At 45.5% G+C, this 22,135-nt stretch overlaps 2 protein-coding genes across 6 annotated transcripts in view; one reads left to right on the forward strand and one right to left on the reverse strand.

The window, feature by feature from the left end:
* PMS2 (PMS1 homolog 2, mismatch repair system component) overlaps positions 1-14,002 on the reverse strand; it is a 39,777-nt gene extending 25,775 nt beyond the window's left edge. For 2 of the 4 annotated variants that reach the window (XM_050783953.1, XM_050783954.1), the window contains exons 1-7: positions 13,779-13,901; positions 10,367-10,506; positions 8,443-8,529; positions 8,151-8,253; positions 6,880-7,063; positions 3,261-3,428; positions 1,490-1,587 (exon numbers count right to left, since the gene is read on the reverse strand). In XM_050783953.1, coding sequence (XP_050639910.1) covers positions 1,490-1,587; positions 3,261-3,428; positions 6,880-7,063; positions 8,151-8,253; positions 8,443-8,529; positions 10,367-10,506; positions 13,779-13,882 — 884 coding nt within the window. In that variant the 5' untranslated portion in view covers positions 13,883-13,901. Of the gene's footprint in view, positions 1-1,489; positions 1,588-3,260; positions 3,429-5,313; positions 5,395-6,879; positions 7,064-8,150; positions 8,254-8,442; positions 8,530-10,366; positions 10,507-13,778 lie in introns of those variants that run through there. The other 2 variants (XM_050783952.1, XM_050783955.1) reach the window with 2 other exon arrangements.
* The window catches only part of AIMP2 (aminoacyl tRNA synthetase complex interacting multifunctional protein 2), a 344,265-nt gene that overhangs the window by 314,356 nt on the left and 7,774 nt on the right, over positions 1-22,135 (forward strand). The window contains exons 2-3 of one of the 2 annotated variants that reach the window (XM_050784150.1): positions 14,000-14,279; positions 20,926-21,132. In XM_050784150.1, the coding sequence (XP_050640107.1) occupies positions 14,145-14,279; positions 20,926-21,132 (342 nt within the window). In that variant the 5' untranslated portion in view covers positions 14,000-14,144. Of the gene's footprint in view, positions 1-13,999; positions 14,280-20,925; positions 21,133-22,135 lie in introns of those variants that run through there. The other variant, XM_050784149.1, reaches the window with a different exon arrangement.

The raw sequence follows: 22,135 nt of genomic DNA on the forward strand, positions 1-22,135 counted from the left end.
CATGCCTGAAATCCCAGAGCCTTGAGAGGCCAAGGGGGGGCGGATCACCTGAGGTCAGGAGTTCAAGACCAGCCTGAGCAACAAGGTAAAACCCCGTCTCCACTAAAAATACAAAAAATCAGCCAGGCCTGGTAGCCCCAGCTTCTCAGGAGGCTGAGGCAGGAGTATCGCTTGAACCCGGGAGGCAGAGGTTGCAGTGAGCCAAGATCACGGCACTGACCTCCAGCCTAGGCAACAGAGCGAGACTCCATCTCAAAAAAAAAAAAACCCCAACATATATATATGATATACAATATATAATATATAATATATACAATATATAGTATGTTGTATACTATATATTATACACAATAATATATATAACATATAGTATATATTATATATATTTTATAAATATATATTTTATATATATTATATATAGAGAGAGAGAGAGACAGAGGGAGAGAGAGAGATCTTTACAGGAGCAATCCCATTTATGGAAGTGTCTATTTTCTTCTTTTTTTTTTTTTTTTTGAGACTGAGTCTCCCTCTGTCGCTCAGGCTGGAGTGCAGTGGCAAGATCTTGGCTCACAGCAAGCTCTGCCTCCCGGGTTCACACCATTCTCCTGCCTCAGCCTCCCGAGTAGCTGGGACTACAGGCGCCCGCCACGACACTCAGCTAATTTTTTGTATTTTTAGTAGAGACGGGGTTTCACCATGTTAGCCAGGAAGGTCTCGATCTCCTGACCTTATGATCCGCCCACTTCAGCCTCCCAAAGTGCTGGGATTACAGGCGTGAGCCACCGCGCCTGGCCAGGAAGTGTCTATTTTCTTACACTAAAACTAATGACACTGAACTGCCTTCATCAGATGCCAAAAAAGTTAAAATCATTTAAAATGATACAATAATTTAAAAGTTAGTCTAACTAACCAGAGCCTTAAAGAAGACTAACTCAACAGAAAACCACCTGAAATGTACCAGTTACTGGGAACATGGTTTGAATTAAGTAACTGAGTCCCTTGTATAAATCATCCTTCTTAGCAATAGCACTGCTCACAGTTTTATAAAGGACATAAAAGACTATTATCCCTAGCCAGGCGTGGTGGCTCATGCCTGTAATCCCAGCACTTTGGGATGCCAAGGTGGGCGGATCATCTGAGGTCAGGAGTTTGAGACCAGCCTGGTCAACATGGTGAAACCTCGTCTCTACTGAAAATACAAAATTAGCCAGGCGTGGTGGTGCACGCTGTAGTCCCAGCTACTCAGGAGGCTGAGGCGGGAGAATTGCTTGAACTCAGGAGGCAGAGGTTGCAGTGAGCCGAGACAGCGCCATCACACTCCAGCCTGGGCAACAGAGTGAGACTCTGTCTCTAAAAAAAAAGAAAAAAAAAATCCATGAAACTATTAGCCCTAAAATCACTATCTTAAAAAAAAAAAAAAAAAAAAAAAAAAAAAAAAACCTCTCAGGATAAAATGTTCACTTGTAGTTCTCTTGCCAGCAATACTTACTAAAAAAGATTATGCAGAGCATCCGAACAGCTCAGACCATACTCTTCACACACGGAGTCACTAGGGGGCACCTGAACAAAAGGAATGAGGCTTTGCACCTAAAAAAAAAAAAAAAAATTCACAGTTACTACAGTTACTTCCTAATAAAGACAGAGTGGACTTATCTGTTTTCTTTCTTAGTCAAGCTATCCGCACTACAAGCACAAAAAAATTAAAAGAATCTTTTTTTTTGTTTTGGTTTTTGAGACAGGGTCTCTCCCTCTATTGCTCAGGCTGGAGTGCAATGGTTCAGTCCTACCTCACTGCAGCGTCAAACTCGTGGGTTCAAGCCATTCTCCTGCCTAGCCTCCCGAGTGAGCAGCTGGGACTACATGTGCACATCACCACACCTGGCTAATTTTTTTATTTTTTTGTAGAGATGGGATCTTGCCATGTTATCCAGGCTGGTCTTAAATTCCTGGGCTCAAGCGATTCTCCCACCTCAGAATTGTTGGCCGGGCGGTTCAAACACATAATCCCAACCATTTCTTCTCCTGAAGTGCTGGGATTACATGTGTGAGCCATCGGGACAACACTTTTGATTTTATGATACAAGAAAGACGAAACAAGTGGCTACTTATTCATAACCCACACACTGCCCACAATAACTTACATTTTTTTCAGAGAGACAGTGAAAGGATGCAGTATATGAGTGTCTCTGGAAGAATAAAATGGAACACATTCAGCTCTTAAACATTAATTTTGTGATAGGTACTTTTTTTTTTTTTAAGACGGTGTCTCGCTTTGTGGCTCAGGCTGCAGTGCAATGGTGCAATCTCAGCTCACTGCAACCTCCATCTCCTGGGTTCCAGCAATTCTCCTGCCTCAGCCTCCCGAGTAGCTGGGACTACAGGCGCCCGCCACCATGCCCAGATAATTTTTGTATTTTTAGTAGAGACAGGGTTTCACCATATTGGCCAGGCTGGTCTCAAACTCCTGACCTCATCATCTGCCCACCCTGGCCTCCCAAAGTGCTGGGATTACAGACGTGAGCCACTGCGCTGGTAGGCGCTTTAAAGATCGATTCTTAGTATGGGCGCAGTGGCTCACGTCTGTAATCCTAGCACTTTGGGAGGCTGAGGCAAGCTGATCACTGGAGGTCAGGAGTTCGAGACCAGTCTGGCCAACAAGATGAAACCACGTCTCTACTAAAAATACAAAAAATTAGCTGGGCCTGATGGCACGTGCCTGTACTCCCAGCTACTCAGGAGGCTGAGGCAGGAGAATTGCTTGGACCCAGGAGGCAGAGGTTGCAGTGAGCCGAGATCACGCCACTGCATTCCAACCTGCGTGATAGAGCAAGACTCCATCTCAAAAAAAAAAAAAAAAAAAAAAAATCGACGGGCGCAGTGGCTCACACCTGTAATCCCAATACTTTGGGAGGCCGAGGCGGGTGGATCATGAGGTCAGGAGTTCAAGACCAGCCTGGCCAACATGGTGAAACCCCGTCTCTACTAAAGATACAAAAAATTAGCTGGGCGTGGTGTCACGCGCCTGTAATCCCAGCTACTCGGGAGGCTGAGGCAGGAGAATTGCTTGACCCTGGGAGGCGGAGGTTGCAGTGAGCCCAGAGAGCACCACTGCACTCCAGCCTGGGTGACAGGGCGAGACTCTGCCTCAAAAAAAAAAAAAAATTCTTAGATTTTATTCTCCATTCTACTGGAAGAGACAATGGAAACCTGCCATAATATCCAGAGCAATAAGAGGCGTTGAAGTAACCAGCCAACACTACCTGCTTCTGTCCAAACACAGAGCCGATATTTTCCTTTATGCTGGGGCTTCCACCTGTGCACACCACAGGCTGTCGTTTTCCTTGTCCAAGCTGATTGGAGCAACTTACACGGATGCCTGCTGAAATGATACAGTAGGCCTGTAAGACCTGGACCATTTTGGCATATTCCTGTTTAAAAAACACAAACACAATATTCTACGTTACTTTAATATTATAGGAATTACACAGCTCAAGTTATAACATCCAATGCAAGGTTCTCACATCATCGCACAAATCAAGGGAAGCACTGTTGACAGAATGAGCTGTAAAGAGGTATCTTCCTATATTCTACAGAAGAAACGCAGAGCTTTTGGCTCCTGGTCACAGTCCTCTCACTTCCCAATGTGCCATGTGTCCTGGTAAAAGTACAGCCTGCAATCCCGGCTGCTCAGGAGGCTGAGGGCAGGAGGATCACTTGAGACCAGGAGTTCAGGACCAGCCTGGGCAACACAGCAAGACCCTGTCTCTACAAAAAATTTAAAAAAAAAAAATTAGCCGGGCGTCGTGGCATGCGCCTGTAGTCACAGTTACTCAGGAGGCTGAGGTGGGAGGATCACTTGAGCCCAGGAGTTCGAGGCTGCCGTGAGCCATGATTGCACCACTGCACTCCAGCCTGGCTGACAGAGAGAGGTCCTATCTCTAAAAATGAAAATTTAAAAACTGAAACGTACATTGTGTTTGATTTTATAATCTCTCCTTTTAAAATGTATCTTTGTAATAGAAAGACTGGCACAAGCATTTTGATATGCAAAGAGATACACAAAAATGTTCACTGAAACAATCTCTATGAAAAAACAGAAATGACCTAAGCAAGCATCATCAAGGAGTTAGTTAATTAATTATGGTATAGCCATACTGCAGCAGAATGACAAAGCATAAGGCAGTGCACACCGACTAAAGAAGACAATCACAATATGCTAAGTAAAGAGTCAGTTATGGCCGGGCGCGGTGGCTCAAGCCTATAATCCCAGCACTTTGGGAGGCCGAGACGGGCGGATCACGAGGTCAGGAGATCGAGACCATCCTGGCTAACACGGTGAAACCCTGTCTCTACTAAAAAATACAAAAAACTAGCCGGGCAAGGTGGCGGGCGCCTGTAGTCCCAGCTACTCGGGAGGCTGAGGCAGGAGAATGCCATAAATCCGGGAGGCGGAGCTTGCAGTGAGCTGAGATCCGGCCACTGCATTCCAGCCTGGGCGACAGAGCGAGACTCCGTCTCAAAAAAAAAAAAAAAAAAGAGTCAGTTATACGGCCAGGCATGATGGTTCACAGCTGTAATCCCAGCACTTTGGGAGGCTGAGGTGGGAGGATCGCTTCAGCCCATGAGTTTGAGACCTGCCTGGGCAACACAGATGGACCCATCTCTACAAAAAATACAAAAATTAGCTGGGCATGGTAGCACGGGCCTGGAGTCCCAGCTACTTGGGAGGCTAAAGTGGGAGGATCCATTAAGCCTGGGAGATCAAGGCTGCAGTAAGCTGAGATTGTGCCACTACATTCTAGCCTGGGTGAGAGAGCAAGACCCTGTCTCAATTTAAAAAAAAAAAAAAGCAAAAAAAACTTTCAACCACATACAATTCTGTATTACTTGCATGCTGTACATTCTGTATTACTTGCTTTCATTATATTAACTTATGAATGTATCTTGAAAATTATTCCAACAGTTACAAACACATGAAATTAAAAGGAGTCTGAAAAGATATACAAACTGTAAGTAATGGTTATCTTTAACAAACGTAAGTTCTACATTCCTGTATTTTGCTAAGGCACTAACTTTTTTACCATAAAATACAAAAAAAGAGTAAGTTTTCTCTATTTTAAAAAATTTCAATTTTGAAAAAATGTAATAAAGTTAAAATTAGCAGCTGAGTGCAGTGGCCTATAATCCCAACATTTTGGGAGGCTGAGGCAGGCAGATCACTTGAGGTCAGGGGTACAAGACCAGCCTGGCCAACATGGTGAAACCCCATCTCTACTAAAAACACAAAAATTAGCTGGGCGTGGTGGCACACACCTATAATCCCAGCTACTCGGGAGGCTGAGGCAGGAGAATCACTTGAACCCAGGAGGCGGAGGTTGCAGTGAGCCGAGATCACACCACTGCAATCCAGCCTGGGTGACAGAGTGAGAAGACTCCATCTAAAAAAAAAAAAAAAAGTTAAAATTAGCACCAAATGCTTTACAGGTAAAAAAAAGTTTTTAGCTGCATATGTTTAAATAACTTTTTAGATTATAAAAAATACACATACAAAACAGGCACAAAGAAGACAGCAAAAACTGCATGGGATCTCACATCCAAGGATAACCGCTGAGAACATGAAAGTGCTGACTCTTCCAGCCTTTATACTATACACATCTAGGCCTGTTGTTTTGTTTTTATAAAACTGTAATCATGTAATACAGACAGTTTTATAATCCGCTTTTTAAACACAACAATTATATAACATTTAGCTGTTTTCATTTGCATTCAAATTCATAAGGGTTCCAATAACTCGTTCCTCAGAAAACCAAGAGAAATATTCTTTTTTTTTTTTTTTGAGACGGACTCTGGCTCTGTGCTCAGGCTGGAGTGCAATGGCGTGATCTCAGCTCATTGCAACCTCTACCTCCCAGATTCAAGTGGTTCTCCTGCCTCAGCCTTCCCAGGAGCTAGGACTACAGACGCACACCACCAGGCCCGGCTAATTTTTGTATTTTTAGTAGAGACAGGGTTTCACCACTTTGGCCAGGATGGTTTCGATCTCTTGACCTCGTGATCTGCCCGCCTCAGCCTCCCAAAGTGCTGGGATTACAGGCATGAGCCACGGCACCTGGCCAAGAAATATTCTTATTAAAATGTAAGTACATAAGGCCAGGCCTGGTGGCTCACGCCTGTAATCCCAGCACTTTGAGAAGCCGAGGTGGGTGGATTACCTGAGGTCAGGAATTCCAGACCAGTCTGGCCGACACGGTGAAACTCCGTCTCTACTAAAAATACAAAAATTAGCCAGGCGTGGTGGCACACGCCTGTAATCCCAGCTACTCAGAAGGCTGAGGCAGGAGAATTGCTTGAACTCGGGAGGTCGAGGTTGTAATGAACCGAGATTGGCCACGGTACTCCAGCCAGGGCACCAACGTGATACTCCATCTCAAAAAAAGATAAAAATAAAAAATAAATATATACGTATATATATTTTTCCAGACAAGGTCTTACTCTGTCTCCCAGTCTGAATTGCAGGGGTGCAGTCATAGCTCACTGCAGCCTCGAGTTCCTGGGCTCAAGTAATCCTCCCACTTCAGCCTCCCAAGTAGCTAGATACTACAGGTGCATGCCACCATGCCCAGTCAATTTTTTTTTTTTAATTTTTCATAGAGACAGGGTCTCACTATGTTGCCCAGGCCTAATAAACACTATGTGATGAAAAGAAAAAAGTACATCATCCTAAAGTCTTTAATGTTAAGTCTTTAATGAGAAATGCAAATAAATCATGTCTCAGTAAATTACGGGAAGAGAATCAACAGCAGAATAAACATCTTTAGTAAATCTTTGGCTCACGTGCATTAACCAATACTCTTGAAAACCAGGATTAATTTGCTGTACCTTCTTAATATTTCTTTGAAATTCCTTATGGCGCACAGGTAGTGTAGAAAATAACTGCTGGACGCTGACTGTGGTCCCTCTGGGGCGGGGGTAGGGGGCTTTCTGGATGATTTTTCCATTGTGATCAAACACCAGTCGAGTCCCAACCTTCGCCGATGCGTGGCAGGTGGAAATGGTGACGTCGCTGTGAGAGAATACCAGGCATGGTGTGTTCAGTGAGAGGCCCATGATGTTGGGCACTGACTACTCTTTCCTTCGCTTGCTTTTCCCTCAAAACTTTCCTAAAAAAAGCTGATGATCCCTTTGAGATCATCAAGATCTAAACGGTTGAGGAGTCATCATAAAATCTAAGGTTTGGCATCTAAAAGACAGTGAGACAGAGAGCACTAAACATGCTTTGTTTTGATAAGAGCTTTGATTTTGTTTTTCAGCTTGAACTGCAAAACCGTCAATGATCTCAAGATTCATTTATTCACAAATAGAGATTTGTTTTATTACTCTTCGAACAAATTTTTTTAAAAGAATCTAAAATACATTATAATTAAAATGTATATGTAGGGCAGAGTGCAGTGGCTCATGCCTGTTATTCCAGCACTTTGGGAGGCCGAGGCGGGCAGATCACTTGAGGCCAGGAGTTCGAGACCAGCCTGGGCAACATGGCAAAACCCCATCTCTACTAAAAATACAAAAATTAGCCAGGAGTGGTGGTGCATGCCTATAGTACCAGCTCCTCAGGAGGCTCAGGCACGAGAATCACTTGATCCTGGAAGACAGAGATTGCAGTGAGCCGAGACTGTGCCACTGCACTCCAGCCTGGGTGACAGAGCAAAACTCTTTCTAAAAAAAACATATATATATATATATACACACACACATATATACACATACATATATATATATTTGTATATAATTATGAAAATTTAGTATCTGTGCTATAATTAAATAGTGCTTTGGTTAAATGTTTCCCTAAAAACTGATAATGAAAACCAATGGTAACTATCATTTATTATCTATATGTTATGTTAAAATTGAGAAGTTACTGTTTTAATAAGGGTAACCATTTTTTTAAACAATACTATTTGCTTCATTTCATTTATTTATTGCTCACATTTCAGAAGTACTATGACTTAGATTGGCAGCGAGACAAAACAGAATTCAGAAGCTAGAAGTTGAGATGTTGAGATAGAAAATTGTAAAGAATAATGATTCCAATTAATTTTCAGAGAGGTTTTTCTAAGGGGTCAAGTGAATGGATAAAAATATTGTATCACCTCAGTGCACAAAGTGAGCTCAGAGCTTCCCCCCGAAAGCCAAAAGTTTCAACCTGAGTTAGGTCAGCAAACTCTTGAATCTTAGATGTGTGATGTTTCAGAGCTGAAAGACAGTGTAAAGTAAGGATTAAGATATCTCAAGTGCTATAACAACAAATATACATGGTATCTAGTAACTGGCTTTAAAAAGCAGTTAAAAAACTGCTTTTGCGTTTCCCAAGACAGTGTTACTCACAATGCTGGGACATGTGGCCCAATTATTTTATAATAGGATCAGAAAAAGTCAACTTACTTAAGCCTTCGAAGTTTTCTTCTTCTACCCCACATCCATTGTCTGAAACTTCAATGAGATCCACTCCATAGTCCTTAAGCTTTAGATCTAGAAAGTTTAAAATATTTACATATTTATTAAAAATGGACCCATGCTATAAGTTTTTACATTGACATTATTTATAACATATGCAAATTTAAGAGTCATAACAATACCTTTAGTTACATGTACTAGTGTCGTTTTGTATATTTCATTTTTATAAAGTCCTTTCTGGTTATTTACTAGCCTAGACTAAATAGTTTAGCTTTTTCTTTCTTTCCTCTTTTTTTTTTTTTTTTCCCTAGGCTAGTCAAGTGAAGCAGTTGGAGTGGAAAAGGAACAAAAAAAAAATCTGTAACTGGTTGTGATCAATTAGTTGTAAAACCGTTGCACTTTGACCAGCCTTTTCTTTTGAAAGAAATAATTTTAACATACCCAGTAAAGAGAACAGGGGCTGGGCACAGTGGATCATGCCTGTAATCCCAGCACTTTGGGAGGCCAAAGCGAGCAGATCACCTGAGGTCAGGAGTTGGAGACCAGCCTGACCAACATGGAGAAATTCTGTCTCTACTAAAAATACAAAATTAGCCAGGCTTGGTGGTGCATGCCTGTAATCCCAGCTACTTGGGAAGCTGAGGCAGGAGAATCGCTTGAACCCAGGAGGCGGAGGTTGCAGTGAGCCGAGATCGTGCCATTGCACTACAGCCTGGGCAACAAGAGCAAAACTCCACCTCCAAAAAAAAAAAGAGAGAATGGGTTCTGGAATCAGACTTCCTGGACCCTATTTTATTAGCTTTATAATCTCAAAAGAAGGAAATTTGCTGTCCCTTAATTTCCTCATCTGTAAAATGGAGATAATAAGTTCTATCTCATAAAGTTATTCTGCAGATTAACTTTTTATGTTTTTTTATTTTATTATTTTCTTTTTCCTTGTCTTTTTTTTTTTTTTGAGATGGAGTTTTGCTCATCACCCAGGCTAGAGTACGGTGGCATGATCTTGGCTCACGGCAACCTCCACCTCTCAGGTTCAAGCAATTCTCCTCCCTCAGCCTCCTGAGGAGCTGAGATTACAGCCATGCACCACCACATCTGGCTAATTTTTGTATTTTTAGTAGAGACAGGGTTTCACCATGTTGGTTACACTGGTCTCGAACTCCTGACCTCAAATGATCAGCCCCCCTCAGCCTCCCAAAGTGCTGGGATTACAGATGTGAGCCACTACTCCAGGCCTATTTTATTTTATGTTTTTGAGACGGAGTCTTGCTCTGTCCTCAGGCTGGTGTGCAGTGGCACGATCTCAGCTCACTGCAACCTCCGCCTCCCGGGTTCAAGCAATTCTTGTGCCTCAGTCTCCCAAGTAGCTGGGATTACAGGCTTCTGCCACCAGGTCCAGCTAATTTTTGTATTTTTAGTAGAGACAGTTTCACCACTTCGGACAGGCTGGTCTTGAACTTCTGACCTCAGGTATCCACTCGTCTTGGCCTCCCAAAGCGCTGGGATTACAGGCGTGAGCCACCACACCCAGCCTACTTTATTTTTTAATAGAGATGAGGTCTCACCATGTTGGCCAGGTTGGTCTTGAACTCTTGGCCTCAAGCAATTCCGCCATCTCAGCCTCTCAAAGGGCTAGGATTACAGGCATGGGACACCACGCCCAGCTATTTTGCATATTAAATATTTCTGTGTAATTCTTAGCATAAAACCTGCCTGGCACACCATAAGAACACAATAAAAGCTGTTACTACCACCTAGCTAAGTACTAGGCACATAATAGGTACTAATTTTAACTTAAAAATAATACTTTATTACTACATCAACACTTGACAGTCGTGTTTCAATAACAAATGTTTCTTGACTACAACATTCACTGATCATTTCTTGTGGCTTAAAACTCTCCCAAACTTACCAATATTAGTGGCACCAGCATCCAGACTGTTTTCTACTAACTCCTTCACTGCAGTGCTTAGATTCAGTACCACCTGCCCAGAGCAAATCTGATGGACTGACTTCCGATCAATAGGTTTGATGGCCTTAGCAGGTTCTGTACTAAAGAAATCAGTTACAAGAAACAAAGCAAATATTCAGCTATATATTTTCATCCTGATTTTCACTGTGGGAAATGACTCAACACTGTAAATAGTTTATGGGTCTAATCATTTATTATATTAGCAAATTCATTTATTATATCCAGAAATAGAAACACTGTTTTACAATCCTTAAACATGTACCCAAAATACTTCTGGATAGATACTTCAAATTCAACACATCCTTACTATCTAATTATACTAGGATCCACATGGAGAAAACATACATCGTATCTCTCAAATTACCAAAATCTTTGGCAACAATGGTGTCTTCTTTCTTGAAAAGTGAAACCATGACTGGCTGCCGTGGCTCATGCCTGTAATCCCAGCACTTTGGGAGGCAGAGGTGGGTGGGTCACTTGAGGTCAGGAGTTCGAGACCAGCCTGGCCAACATGGTGAAATCCCGTCTCTACTAAAAATACAAAAAATTAGGCAGGCATGGTGGTGGGCACCTGTAATCCCAGCTACTCAGGAGGCTGAGGCAGGAGAATCGCTTAAACCCGGGAGGCGGAAGTTGCAGTGAGCCGAGATTGCGGCATTGCACTCCAGCCTGGGCGACAGAGCAAAAAAAAACAAACAAAGTGAAAGCAACATAATTTCCCACATAATTAGAAAAACCAACAGTATGCTGGGAAATACACAATGTTTAAGTCAAAATCATCTCGGAAATTGGGTACCAGTTATATAACGATTCCTTATACACAGTTGCCTTTGATACCCTACTCCAAATTGAAGCTGCCAGCTGCTGTCTCAGCAAAGACCCTCAAAGTTCTTGCTGTACGAGCTTTAAGAGTTTTATAACAGTTTCATCTCCCCTCATTCCCTGCTCCAATCCATCCTCCACTCTATCACCAGAGCTATTTTTGAAATCACAGATCTGGTCAAATAATTTTTCTGCTTAAAAATTTACAAGTGGGCCGGGCGCGGTGGCTCAAGCCTGTAATCCCAGCACTTTGGGAGGCCGAGACGGGTGGATCACGAGGTCAGGAGATCAAGACCATCCTGGCTAACACGGTGAAACCCCGTCTCTACTAAAAAACACAAAAAACTAGCCGGGCGAGGTGGCGGGCGCCTGTACTCCCAGCTACACAGGAGGCTGAGGCAGGAGAATGGCGTAAACCCGGGAGGCGGAACTTGCAGTGAACCAAGATCCGGCCACTGCACTCCAGCCCGGGCGACAGAGCGAGACTCCGTCTCAAAAAAAAAAAAAAAAAAAAAAAAAAATTTACAAGTGCCCCACTTCCTACTATACGAAATTTAAAATCTAGTCCTCACTGCGCCCAAAACTACCTTCTTTTCAGAATCTCTCTAATCCTTTCCCTTCATCAAGTCCCCTACATTATTATTATTATTATTATTTGAGACAGAGTCTCACTCTGTCACCCAGGCTGGGGTGCAATGGCATGATCTTAGCTCACTGCAACCTCCGTCTCCCAGGTTCAAGCAATTCTCCTGTCTCAGCCTCCCAAGTAGCTGGGATTACAGGCGCCCACCATCACACCCGGCTAATTTTTGTGTTTTTAGTAGAAACCGGGTTTCACCATGTTGGCCAGGCTGGTCTTGAACTCCTGACCTCAGGTGATCCGCTTGCCTCAGCCTCCCAAAGTGCTAGGATTACAGGCGTGAGCCACCGCAACCGGCCGTGCCCTACATTGTACCACACTGAACAATTACTTCCTGAACATCACAAGCTCTTTTAGACACTACAGTGTATAAGCAGGTCTCTGTCTAAACTGCTCTCCTCTTCCTCCTCTGCCCAACCAATGTCTGCTCATCCAAAGAATGTATCCTGTGTGTTCACTAACTTAGCAATTTCCAGTAAACAGTTTGATAACTTGTTAAGAGAAGGCAGGAAACCTCCATGAAAGAGAAATCACTGGGTATTTCCTACAGCATTTAACACATGGTAGGCCTTCAATAAACCCTTGTGAAATAAACAAACCTCTTTACTCTTCATTCTACCCTGCTAAGAATCTCACCCAAGTCTGTCTACCATGTGAAACTGCAGATGACCCCACAGAAAATGGAAAGTATCTCTAAAAATAAGTTTATTTGGCAACACACTATAGGCTACAGGTCCACTTTTTCTTTTTTTTGAGACGGAGTCTTGCTGTGTCGCCCAGGCGGTACTGCAGTGGTGCAATCTCAGCTCACTGCAACCTCCGCCTCCTGGGTTCCAGAGATTCTCCTGCCTCAACCTCCCAAGTAGCTAGGATTACAGGCTCCCGCCACCACGCCCGGTTAATTTTTGTATTTTTAGTAGAAACCGTATTTCACCATGTTGGCAAGGCTGGTCATGAACTCCTGACCTCATGATCCACCCGCCTTGGCCTCCCAAAGTGCTGGGATTACAGGGGTGAGCCACCGCGCCCGGCCCACTTCAGATACTTATTTTGAGGAGAGAGCGCATTTAGATAGAGACCCCAGATTTATTTAAATGTCTCAATACATTTAAATGTAGTTAACTAAATATATCTAATATATTTAAATACAGAAAGCAAATTTGCGTTTACAAATCTGACACGGAATGCAACTGTGCTAGCCAAGATTCGATGTAGCTTACCAGCCAGAAATCACATACCCTAATAGGCAGAAATCACATACTCTAAAAGGTAGAAATGCATTGCATTTTTTAAAACTGCGCGGCTATGCAAATTAGGATGTGTCTGGACGCTCTACCGTCCCCAAAATAACCTCAATTTTTTAAAAAGGCCAGGCACAGTGCATCACTCCTGTAATTCCAGCACTTTGGGGTGCCGAGGCGGGCGGATTGCTTGAGCTGAGGAGTTCGAGACCAGCCCTGGGTAACATAGCGAAATCCCCGTCTCTACAAAAAAAAAATTAAAAATTAAATAATACAAAAATAAAAATAAAAGTGGAGAGAGAACAGGTAGAAAGAAAATGCATTCAGTCTATGCGGATTTCACGCTCCGGCTTCAAGTCCACGGCCCTGTGATGGGATGTGGGCAAAGCCTGTCTGGGACGGGCCGAACCCAACTCCTTACAGGGCCGAATCCTTTGCCCGCAGCCCAGGACCCCGAAGGAGCTTGCCTCGGCCTCAAGGCGCACCCAAGGGGCACCGGATCGCTCGGGCGCTGAGGTCGCTGCTCCGGGGCCTCCACGCGGCGGCTTCGCCACGCGCCTCGGCCATGTTTCCCGCATTTCCAGGGAGGCTGGAACGCCGTGGTTGTCAAAGAGGGCGCGCGAGAGGGGAGACCGCGAGCTCGGCTCACCTCGAGCTCTCAGCTCGCTCCATGGATGCAACCCCGGTTGCGCCTCGGGACTGGGAAAGTTCCCTCCACGGCTCCCACAGGCGCTCCGCCTCCGGGACTCCCATTGGCTGCTTTCGACGTTGTGCTCCACCCTTTCCGGGCGGGGCGGCGAAAATACTTCCCGTCTCTCCTTTTCGCCTATTGGCTCTGTCAAAGGTCGAGTCCATGACGTCAAAAAGCCTGGGTCAATCAGAGCACACCAGACTGCGTTTTCCCGAACGCCCGCAGCAGGGTCAGAAGGGAGGAGGCCGCCCTCCGTCGTGGCCTCTGACGGTTTTTGAGCGTTGGTGTCTGGCACGCGCTAGCCCCTCTTGCTTTGGTTCCGCCATGCCGATGTACCAGGTAAAGCCCTATCACGGGGGTGGCGCGCCTCTCCGTGTGGAGCTTCCCACCTGCATGTACCGGCTCCCCAACGTGCACTGCAGGAGCGGCGGCCCAGCGCCCGGCGCTGGCCACGTGCAGGTAGGAGCGCGGGGTCCCCCGCTCAGTGCGCACGCGCGGCGGCCGGCTGCCGGACCGGGTCCCCACAGGCCGGAGCGAATGCATCCCACCCGCTTCACGGCCCCCCCCCCGCTTCTGTGCCGGGCAGCCAGGGACTCACCCAAACTTTTCTCTTTTAAAGGATTTATCCAGGCCGGGCGCTGTGGCTCACGCCTGTAATCCCAGCACTTTGGGAGGCCGAGGCTGGCGGATCACCTGAGGTTAGGAGTTCGAGACCAGCCTGGCCAACATGGTGAAACCTCGGCTCTACTGAAAATACAAAAATTAGCCGGGTGTGGTGGCAGGCGCCTGTAATCCCAGCTACTCGGGAGGCTGAGGCAGGAGAATCGTTTGAACCCTGGAGGCGGGGTTTGCAGTGAGCTGAGATCGAGCCATTGCACTCGAGCCTGGGCAACAAAAGCGAAACTGTCTCAAAAAAAGAAAAAATATATATATATGTGTGTGTATATATATATATGTATATATCTTTCCAGGTCGCGCGCGGTGGTTCATGCCTGGAATCTCAGCGCTTTGGGAGACCAAGGTGGGAGAATCGCTTGAGCCCCAAGAGTTTGAGACCAGCCTGAGCAACATGGCGAGACCCTTGTCTCTATTTTTTAAATGTTTTAATTAGGCCGGGCGCGGTGGCTCAAGCGTGTAATCCCAGCATTTTGGGAGGCCAAGACGGGCGGATCACGAGGTCAGCAGATCGAGACCATCCTGGCTAACACGGTGAAACCCCGTCTGTACTAAAAACTACAAAAAACTAGCCAGGCGAGGTGGCGGGCACCTGTAGTCCTAGCTACTCGGGAGGCTGAGGCAGGAGAATGGCGTGAACCCAGGAGGCGGAGCTTGCAGTGAGCTGAGATTGCACCACTGCACTCCAGCCTGGGCGACAGAGCGAGACTCCGTCTCAAAAACTTTTTTAAAAAAATTAAATGTTTTGGCCGGGCGCGGTGGCTCAAGCCTGTAATCCCAGCACTTTGGGAGGCCGAGACGGGCGGATCACAAGGTCAGGAGATCGAGACCATCCTGGCTAACACGGTGAAACCCCGTCTCTACTAAAAAAATACAAAAAACTAGCCGGGCGCGGTGGCGGGCGCCTGTAGTCCCAGCTACTCGGGAGGCTGAGGCAGGAGAATGGCGTGAACCCGGGAGGCGGAGCTTGCAGTGAGCTGAGATCCAGCCACTGCACTCCAGCCTGGGCGACAGAGCCAGACTCCGTCTCAAAAAAAAAAAAAAAAAAAATTAAAATGTTTTAATTAAAATAAAAATCTGTCCTTTTTATATATATATATGGTTGCTTAAACATTTTAGTTCAGAGATTCTACCTTCTGAAAAGTGAATAGCACATAAATGCTCATTTTCAGGAATTACAAAGCGAACCCCAGGGTCACGACGGCCCAGGTTGACACACATTGTCACCCCTCCATTCTTTCCACTTCAACCTTCCCTCCCCACCCCCAACCCCAGGTCTTGATTTTTTATGGTAATTATGTCCTGCTTGTCTCTCTTATTTTGTCAACTCAGTATTTATCCCTAAACAATATAGTCTGGTTTTTTGGGTTTTTTTGTTTTTTTCAGACAGAGTCTTGCTCTGTCGCCCAGGCTGGAGTGCAGTAGTGTGATCTCAGCTCACTGCAACCCCTGCCTCCCAGGTTCAAGCAATTCTCCCGCCTCAGCCTCCTGAGTAGCTGAGATTACAGGCACCATCCACTGGACCCGGCTAATTTTTGTATTTTTAGTAGAGACGGGGTTTCACCATGTTGGCCAGGCTGGTCTCGAACTCCTGACCTCAAGTGATCCACCCGCCTCAGTCTCCCAAAGTGCTGGGATTACAGGCGTGAGCCACTGCACCTGGCCCCTAAACAATTGATATATATATATATATATATATATATATATATATATAAGCATACAGCATATAATCTGATGTGTCTGGCTTTTTTTTTTTTTTTAATGTAGAGATGGGATCTCACCCTATCTCTACCTAAAAGGTGGTTATCAAGAACGGAGGTGGGCCGGGCGCGGTGACTCACGCCTGTAATCCCAGCACTTTGGGAGGCCGAGACGGGCGGATCACGAGGTCAGGAGATCGAGACCATCCTGGCTAACCCGGTGAAACCCCGTCTCTACTAAAAAATACAAAAAAACTAGCCGGACGAGGTGGCGGGCGCCTGTAGTCCCAGCTACTCCGGAGGCTGAGGCAGGAGAATGGCGTGAACCCAGGAGGCGGAGCTTGCAGTGAGCTGAGATCCGGCCACTGCACTCCAGCCTGGGTGACAGAGCGAGACTCCGTCTCAAAAAAAAAAAAAAAAAAAGAACGGAGGTGGTCTCCATCTCCTGGCCTCAAGTGATCCTCTAACCCCAGCCTCCCAAAGTGCTGGGATTACAAACATGAGCCACTGGTGCCCAGCCCTGGCTTCTTTTTTGTAGACATTATTTTAGGAGTCATTTTATTGTAACATCGGAAGTATTCTTCTTCTCTGTAGTATACTGTTCTATTGCATGGCTCTCCACCATATACTTATCCATCCTACTTGCTCAGGGACACTGGATTGTTTTCCATTTTAACCTGCTATGAACAATTCTGTAGTGAATATTCTTATACAGAGCAGCAGGCATGGGGTATGTACTAATGAACGGGACTCCTGGCTCAGTGGCCCACCTGGCTTTCCACTCTACTAAATTGTTTTCCAGAGTTGTTATACTGTTTTACACACTTGCTCACCACCCACCGGCTGGGTAGAAGAATTCCTGATATTTGCACCCTGCCCAAAACTGGTGGGTGTAGCGTGGTATCCTAGGGTAGTTTTAGTTTAGATTTCTCCAGACTTCTCTAAGTTGAGGACCTTTTCATATTCACTGGCCGCTGTGGTTGCTCTTTTGTAATGTACCTGCTCAAGTCTTTCACTCTTTTCTCTTTGCAAACATACATCCTAGGTTTCCAGCAGGAGAAACAGACGTGTCCATTCTGACACAAGATGGGTGAATCGGTAACTTTTTTGGTCTGTTTTCCCACTGCTTGTTATCCTTCTGCTTTCTTTAATGGCTTTCTGCCTAGATCAGGAGGGACGGACTTTCTTTTGAAACCCAGTAACACAACGTGTTATTTCAGTACAGAGCTGAGACAGAAATAGCAGACATGGTTCAATGGTCCCTGCACCTAGAGAGTGCCATGGAAACAGGGCCCAGTCACCCTCCAACTACACAGTCCCATGAAACCAGAAAGACAACCCAGGTTGGAGAATGTCACCTTTCATTGAAGGCCAAGTTTTGCAGAGTCTGTTTTACTTGTGTTTAAGTCTGCTGCCTAACTTCTTGTGGCCTTTTGCGAACTTACAACTTAGAGGACACGTAATCTCACTTTTCCAGCAATTTTTCTAGGAGATGATAACAATGTGTACAAATAATTAGCAATAAAACATCTTGGCCAGGCGCAGTGGTTCACGTCTGTAATCCCAGCACTTTGGGAGACCGAGGCAGGAGGATCACTTGAACCTAGGAGTTCAAAACCAATCTGGGCAACATGGTGAAACCCCATTTTTACAAAAAGTACAACACTTAGCCAGGTGTGGTAGCATGTGCCTGTAGTTCCAGCTACTCAGGAGGCTGAGGTGGGAGGATCACTTGATCCCAGGAGGTCAGGGCTGCATTGAGCTGTGATCGGCCACTGCACTCCAGCCTGGGCAACGGAGTGAAGCCCCGTGTCAAGAAAAGCAATCAAGCATCTCCAGGGTAAAGGAGAGCAACATGAAGAATAAGCTGTTTATAAATACATATAAATTGAAACAAATTGATAAAAACAATATACCACATCACAATCTAGTCTCAGCAAGGAAAACAGCAGGCCAACATTACAAGGCACCAATGACATAAAACAGATCTTGAACATTTTGGTATTACTCAGATCATGAAGGACTAGATCAAGCTGCACTCAGGGCTTAAAAATCACAAGCCACATTACACGTATAGTACTTCAGACATTCTTCATTCCTGACTGAGTTGTTTTGTTTTTGAGACGGAATCTCACTCTGTCGCCCAGGCTGGAGTGCAGTGTCGCGATCTCGGCTCACTGCAGCCGCCGTCTCCCGGGTTCAAGCAATTCTCCTGCCTCAGCCTCGCCAGTAGCTGGGATTGCAGGTGCCCGCCACCACGGCCGACTAATTTTTTGTATTTTTGGTAGAGACTGGGTTTCACCATGTTGGCCAGGCTGGTCTTGATCTCCTGACCTCAAGTGATCTGCCTGCCTTGGCCTCACAAAGTGCTGTGATTACAGGCATGAGCCACCGCGCCCGGCCCTGACTGAGCTTTGAATCCAGTAGGTGCATTTTTGGCCCTATTGGAGCAGACACCCTACTGCCATTTGTGGAAATTATACACAAACAATGTACAGATATAGGTTGGTTAAGAGATTGGAAATATGACTCAGGACTTACCATTAAGTAACAGAATATTACACAGGTAGTAGCCCTCCCTGTTACACATCTTGCTTTCAAATTTATTTTCAGTCAGCACCTAATTTTTTTTTTTTTTTTTTTTTTTGAGATGGAGTCGCCCTGTTGCTCAGGCTAGAGTGCAGTGGTGCGATCTCGGCTCACTGCACTCTCTACCTCCTGAGTCCAAGTGATTCTCCTGCCTCAGCCTCTGAGTAGCTGGGACTACAGGTGCCCACCACCAAGCCCAGCTGATTTTTGTGTTTCAGTAGAAATGGAGTCTCATCATGCTGTCCTCTTGAACTCCTGACCTCAAGTGATCCACCCGCCTGCCCCTTCCAAAGTGCTGAGCTTACAGGTGTGAGCCACCATGCCCGGCCAGCATCCAATAATTTAATTGGCATACTGAACTCTGTTCCACCCAGAAGTCAGTGGACTTCACATTGCTCTGCTGTTTCATCTTAAATAAGAGCAGCAGACTAGGAGAGGTGAGAAAGTGCTGATTAAGCCCGAGGGTAAATAGGAGTTAAGCAAACAAGAGAAGGGAAGAGCAATGCAGATAGAGGAAACGGCAAGTGAAGATCCTGTGGTCCGAGCCAGTGTGGTGTTTTAGGAACTCGTAGGACAGTGTAGCTAGAGCACAGAGCAAAGGAGGAAACTGGGTGAGGTAAGGTAGCCAGAGGCCAAATGATACAAGATGTCTGTGACGCCATGTTAAATGTTTGACATTTTATCCTAAGCACCTAGGAGGTTAGCAAGGGGGAGACAGTGACAATATCAGAAATTTTTCTTTTGAGACGGAGTCTTGCTCTTGTCACCCAGGGTGGAGTGCAGTGGCGCGATTTCTGCTCACTGCAACCTCCGCCTCCCAGGTTCAAGCAATTCTCCTGCCTCAGCTTCCTGAGTAGCTGGGATTACAGGCACCCACACCACACCCAGCTATAGTTTTTGTACTTTTAGTAGAGACAGGGGTTTCACAATATTGGCCAGGCTGGTCTCAAACTCCTGACCTCAGGTGATCTGCCCACCTCGGCCTCCCAAAGTGCTAGGACTACAGGCATGAGTCACTGCGCCCAGCCCTGAGTTTCTTTTAAAAATCTTTCTAGCTGCCATCTTAAAGGATGGATTGCAGGGTGAACTAGAAAGGTGCAAGGTGGAATAGGCTAGGTGAAAAATGGTGGCCTGGCTGGGCATGGTGGCTCACGTCTGTCTTCTCAGCACTTTGGGAGCTGAGGTGGGAGGATGGCTTGAGGACAGGAGTTTGAGACCAGCCTGAGCAACATAGCACAGTTGTCTCTACAAAAAAAAAATTAAAAATTAGCCAGGCTTGGTGGTGCACACCTGTAGTCCCAGGCACTCAGGAGACTAAGGCAGGAGGATCAGTTGAGCCCAGGAAGTCAAGGCTGCAGTGGGCCATGATCACACTATTGCACTCCAGCCTGGGCAACAGAGTGAGACCCTGTCTCCAGGACAAAAGAAAAGCCAAGAAAATGATTTGGGGAATTGATTAGCTCCATGGGTATGCTTCCAAGCTAAAAAACTGTTTCAACCCGTGTTCCCTTTTCCCTATTTGTATAAATTACTGAGTTACATTCTCATTGCTACTTATTTAAGCAAAGTATTCTTAGTTAAGAACAAAGAACTAAAAATTGTGTTCATTTTCTATCTTTCCCTGTTCTTAGACTAAATTACGTGAAATCGGAACCATACAATTTCAGAGTGGCTTTCAGCCACAACTTTTATTTAAGGTTTTTTTTTTTGTTTTTATTTTTGTTTTTTTTTTTGAGACAGAGTCTTGCTCTGTCACCCAGGCTGGAGTGCAATGGTGTGATCTCGGCTCACTGCAACCTCTACCTCCTGGGTTCAAGCCATTCTCCTGCCTCAGCCTCCCGAGTAGCTGGGATTATAGGCACGCGCCACCATGCCCAGCTAATTTTTGTATTTCTAGTAGAGACAGGGTTTCACCATGTTGGCCAAGCTGGTCTTGAACTCCTGACCTCAGATGATCTGCCTACCTAGACCTCCCAAAGTGCTGGGATTACAGGTGTGAGCCACCACACCCAGCCCATAATGTCTTCTTTTAAAGGGTGGGAGGTTTGATGAGTGCATGGCAAAGTAAGACAAGTGATCAAACTCAAACAACACTGTTCTGATGGGAGAGGAAATGAACATTTGGCTGTTGGTTTGTTTAGGAAGAGTCTAACCCATCTCTGCAAGCTCTTGAGTCCCGCCAAGATGATATTTTAAAACGTCTGTATGAGTTGAAAGCTGCAGTTGATGGTCTCTCCAAGATGATTCAAACACCAGATGCAGACTTGGATGTAACCAACATAATCCAAGCGGATGAGCCCATGACCTTAACCACCAATGTGCTGGACTTGAATTCAGTGCTTGGGAAGGTAAGTTCGTTTTGAAAGCTGAAATGTTAGTAGGTGCTGAGTGGTTAGTACAGGGAAATTGTGCTACTGTGATTAAAGCCTTAGCTTTCAGGGCGGGCACGGTGGCTCACGCCTGTAATCCCAGCACTTTGGGAGGCAGAGGCAGGCGGATCACGAGGTCAGGAGATCCAGACCGTCCTGGCTAACATGGTGAAACCACATCTCTACTAAAATACAAAAAATTAGCTGGGCATGGTGGCGGGCGCCTGTAGTCCCAGCTACTCAGAAGGCTGAGGCAGAAGAATGGCGTGAACCCGGGAGGCAGAGCTTGCAGTGAGCGGAGATCGCGCCACTGCACTCCAGCCTGGGCAACAGAGCGAGACTCCGTCTCAAAAAAAAAAAAAAAAAAAGGCTTAGCTTTCTAATTTTCAAAGGCAGAGCCAAGAGCATATTCATATTTTTTTCTCCTCTAAATGAGTGTGCCTTTGCACAGAACAGATTCCCAAGGCAGGAGTGAAGTCAAAACAAGCTCTAAAGCCTCTTCTTGACTTCTCAGACCAAGTAGAGGGCAGGGAGGATGTGTAGGCAGAGGAGGAGTAGAGGCAAGTTACAGCCTCTGCCAGTCCAGGCATGGGTCCAGCAGCCTCCGAGCCCTGGAAGAACAGATCTCAGCTTGTTTGCTCAGTGTTCCCCAGAGGTTCAGCAGAGGCAGCCCAGACTCTCTTTGATAGCAGGCCAACTTTCAGAACCGTGACTGCCCAAGCACAAAAATCCTACCCGTCCTTTTGAAATGTATTGCTCAGGCCAGTCATAGTCTCATATTTCAAGTGCATTTTGCTTGAATTCAGTTTGCTGTATTACAAGTAAGTTGCATCAGCCGGCTCTCATGATTGAAGTTTACAGGCTTCAGCTAATTTAGGGGAGAATCTGATATGCAAAGAAAGACCATCTCGTTTGTTACAACGAAGTGGTATTTATTTGAGGATGCAAAAAGGGTTTGTCCCAAGAATCCCTACCAATAGCC

Source organism: Macaca thibetana, chromosome 3 (assembly GCF_024542745.1).
Source record: "Macaca thibetana thibetana isolate TM-01 chromosome 3, ASM2454274v1, whole genome shotgun sequence".
NCBI classification, from domain to species: domain Eukaryota; kingdom Metazoa; phylum Chordata; class Mammalia; order Primates; family Cercopithecidae; genus Macaca; species Macaca thibetana.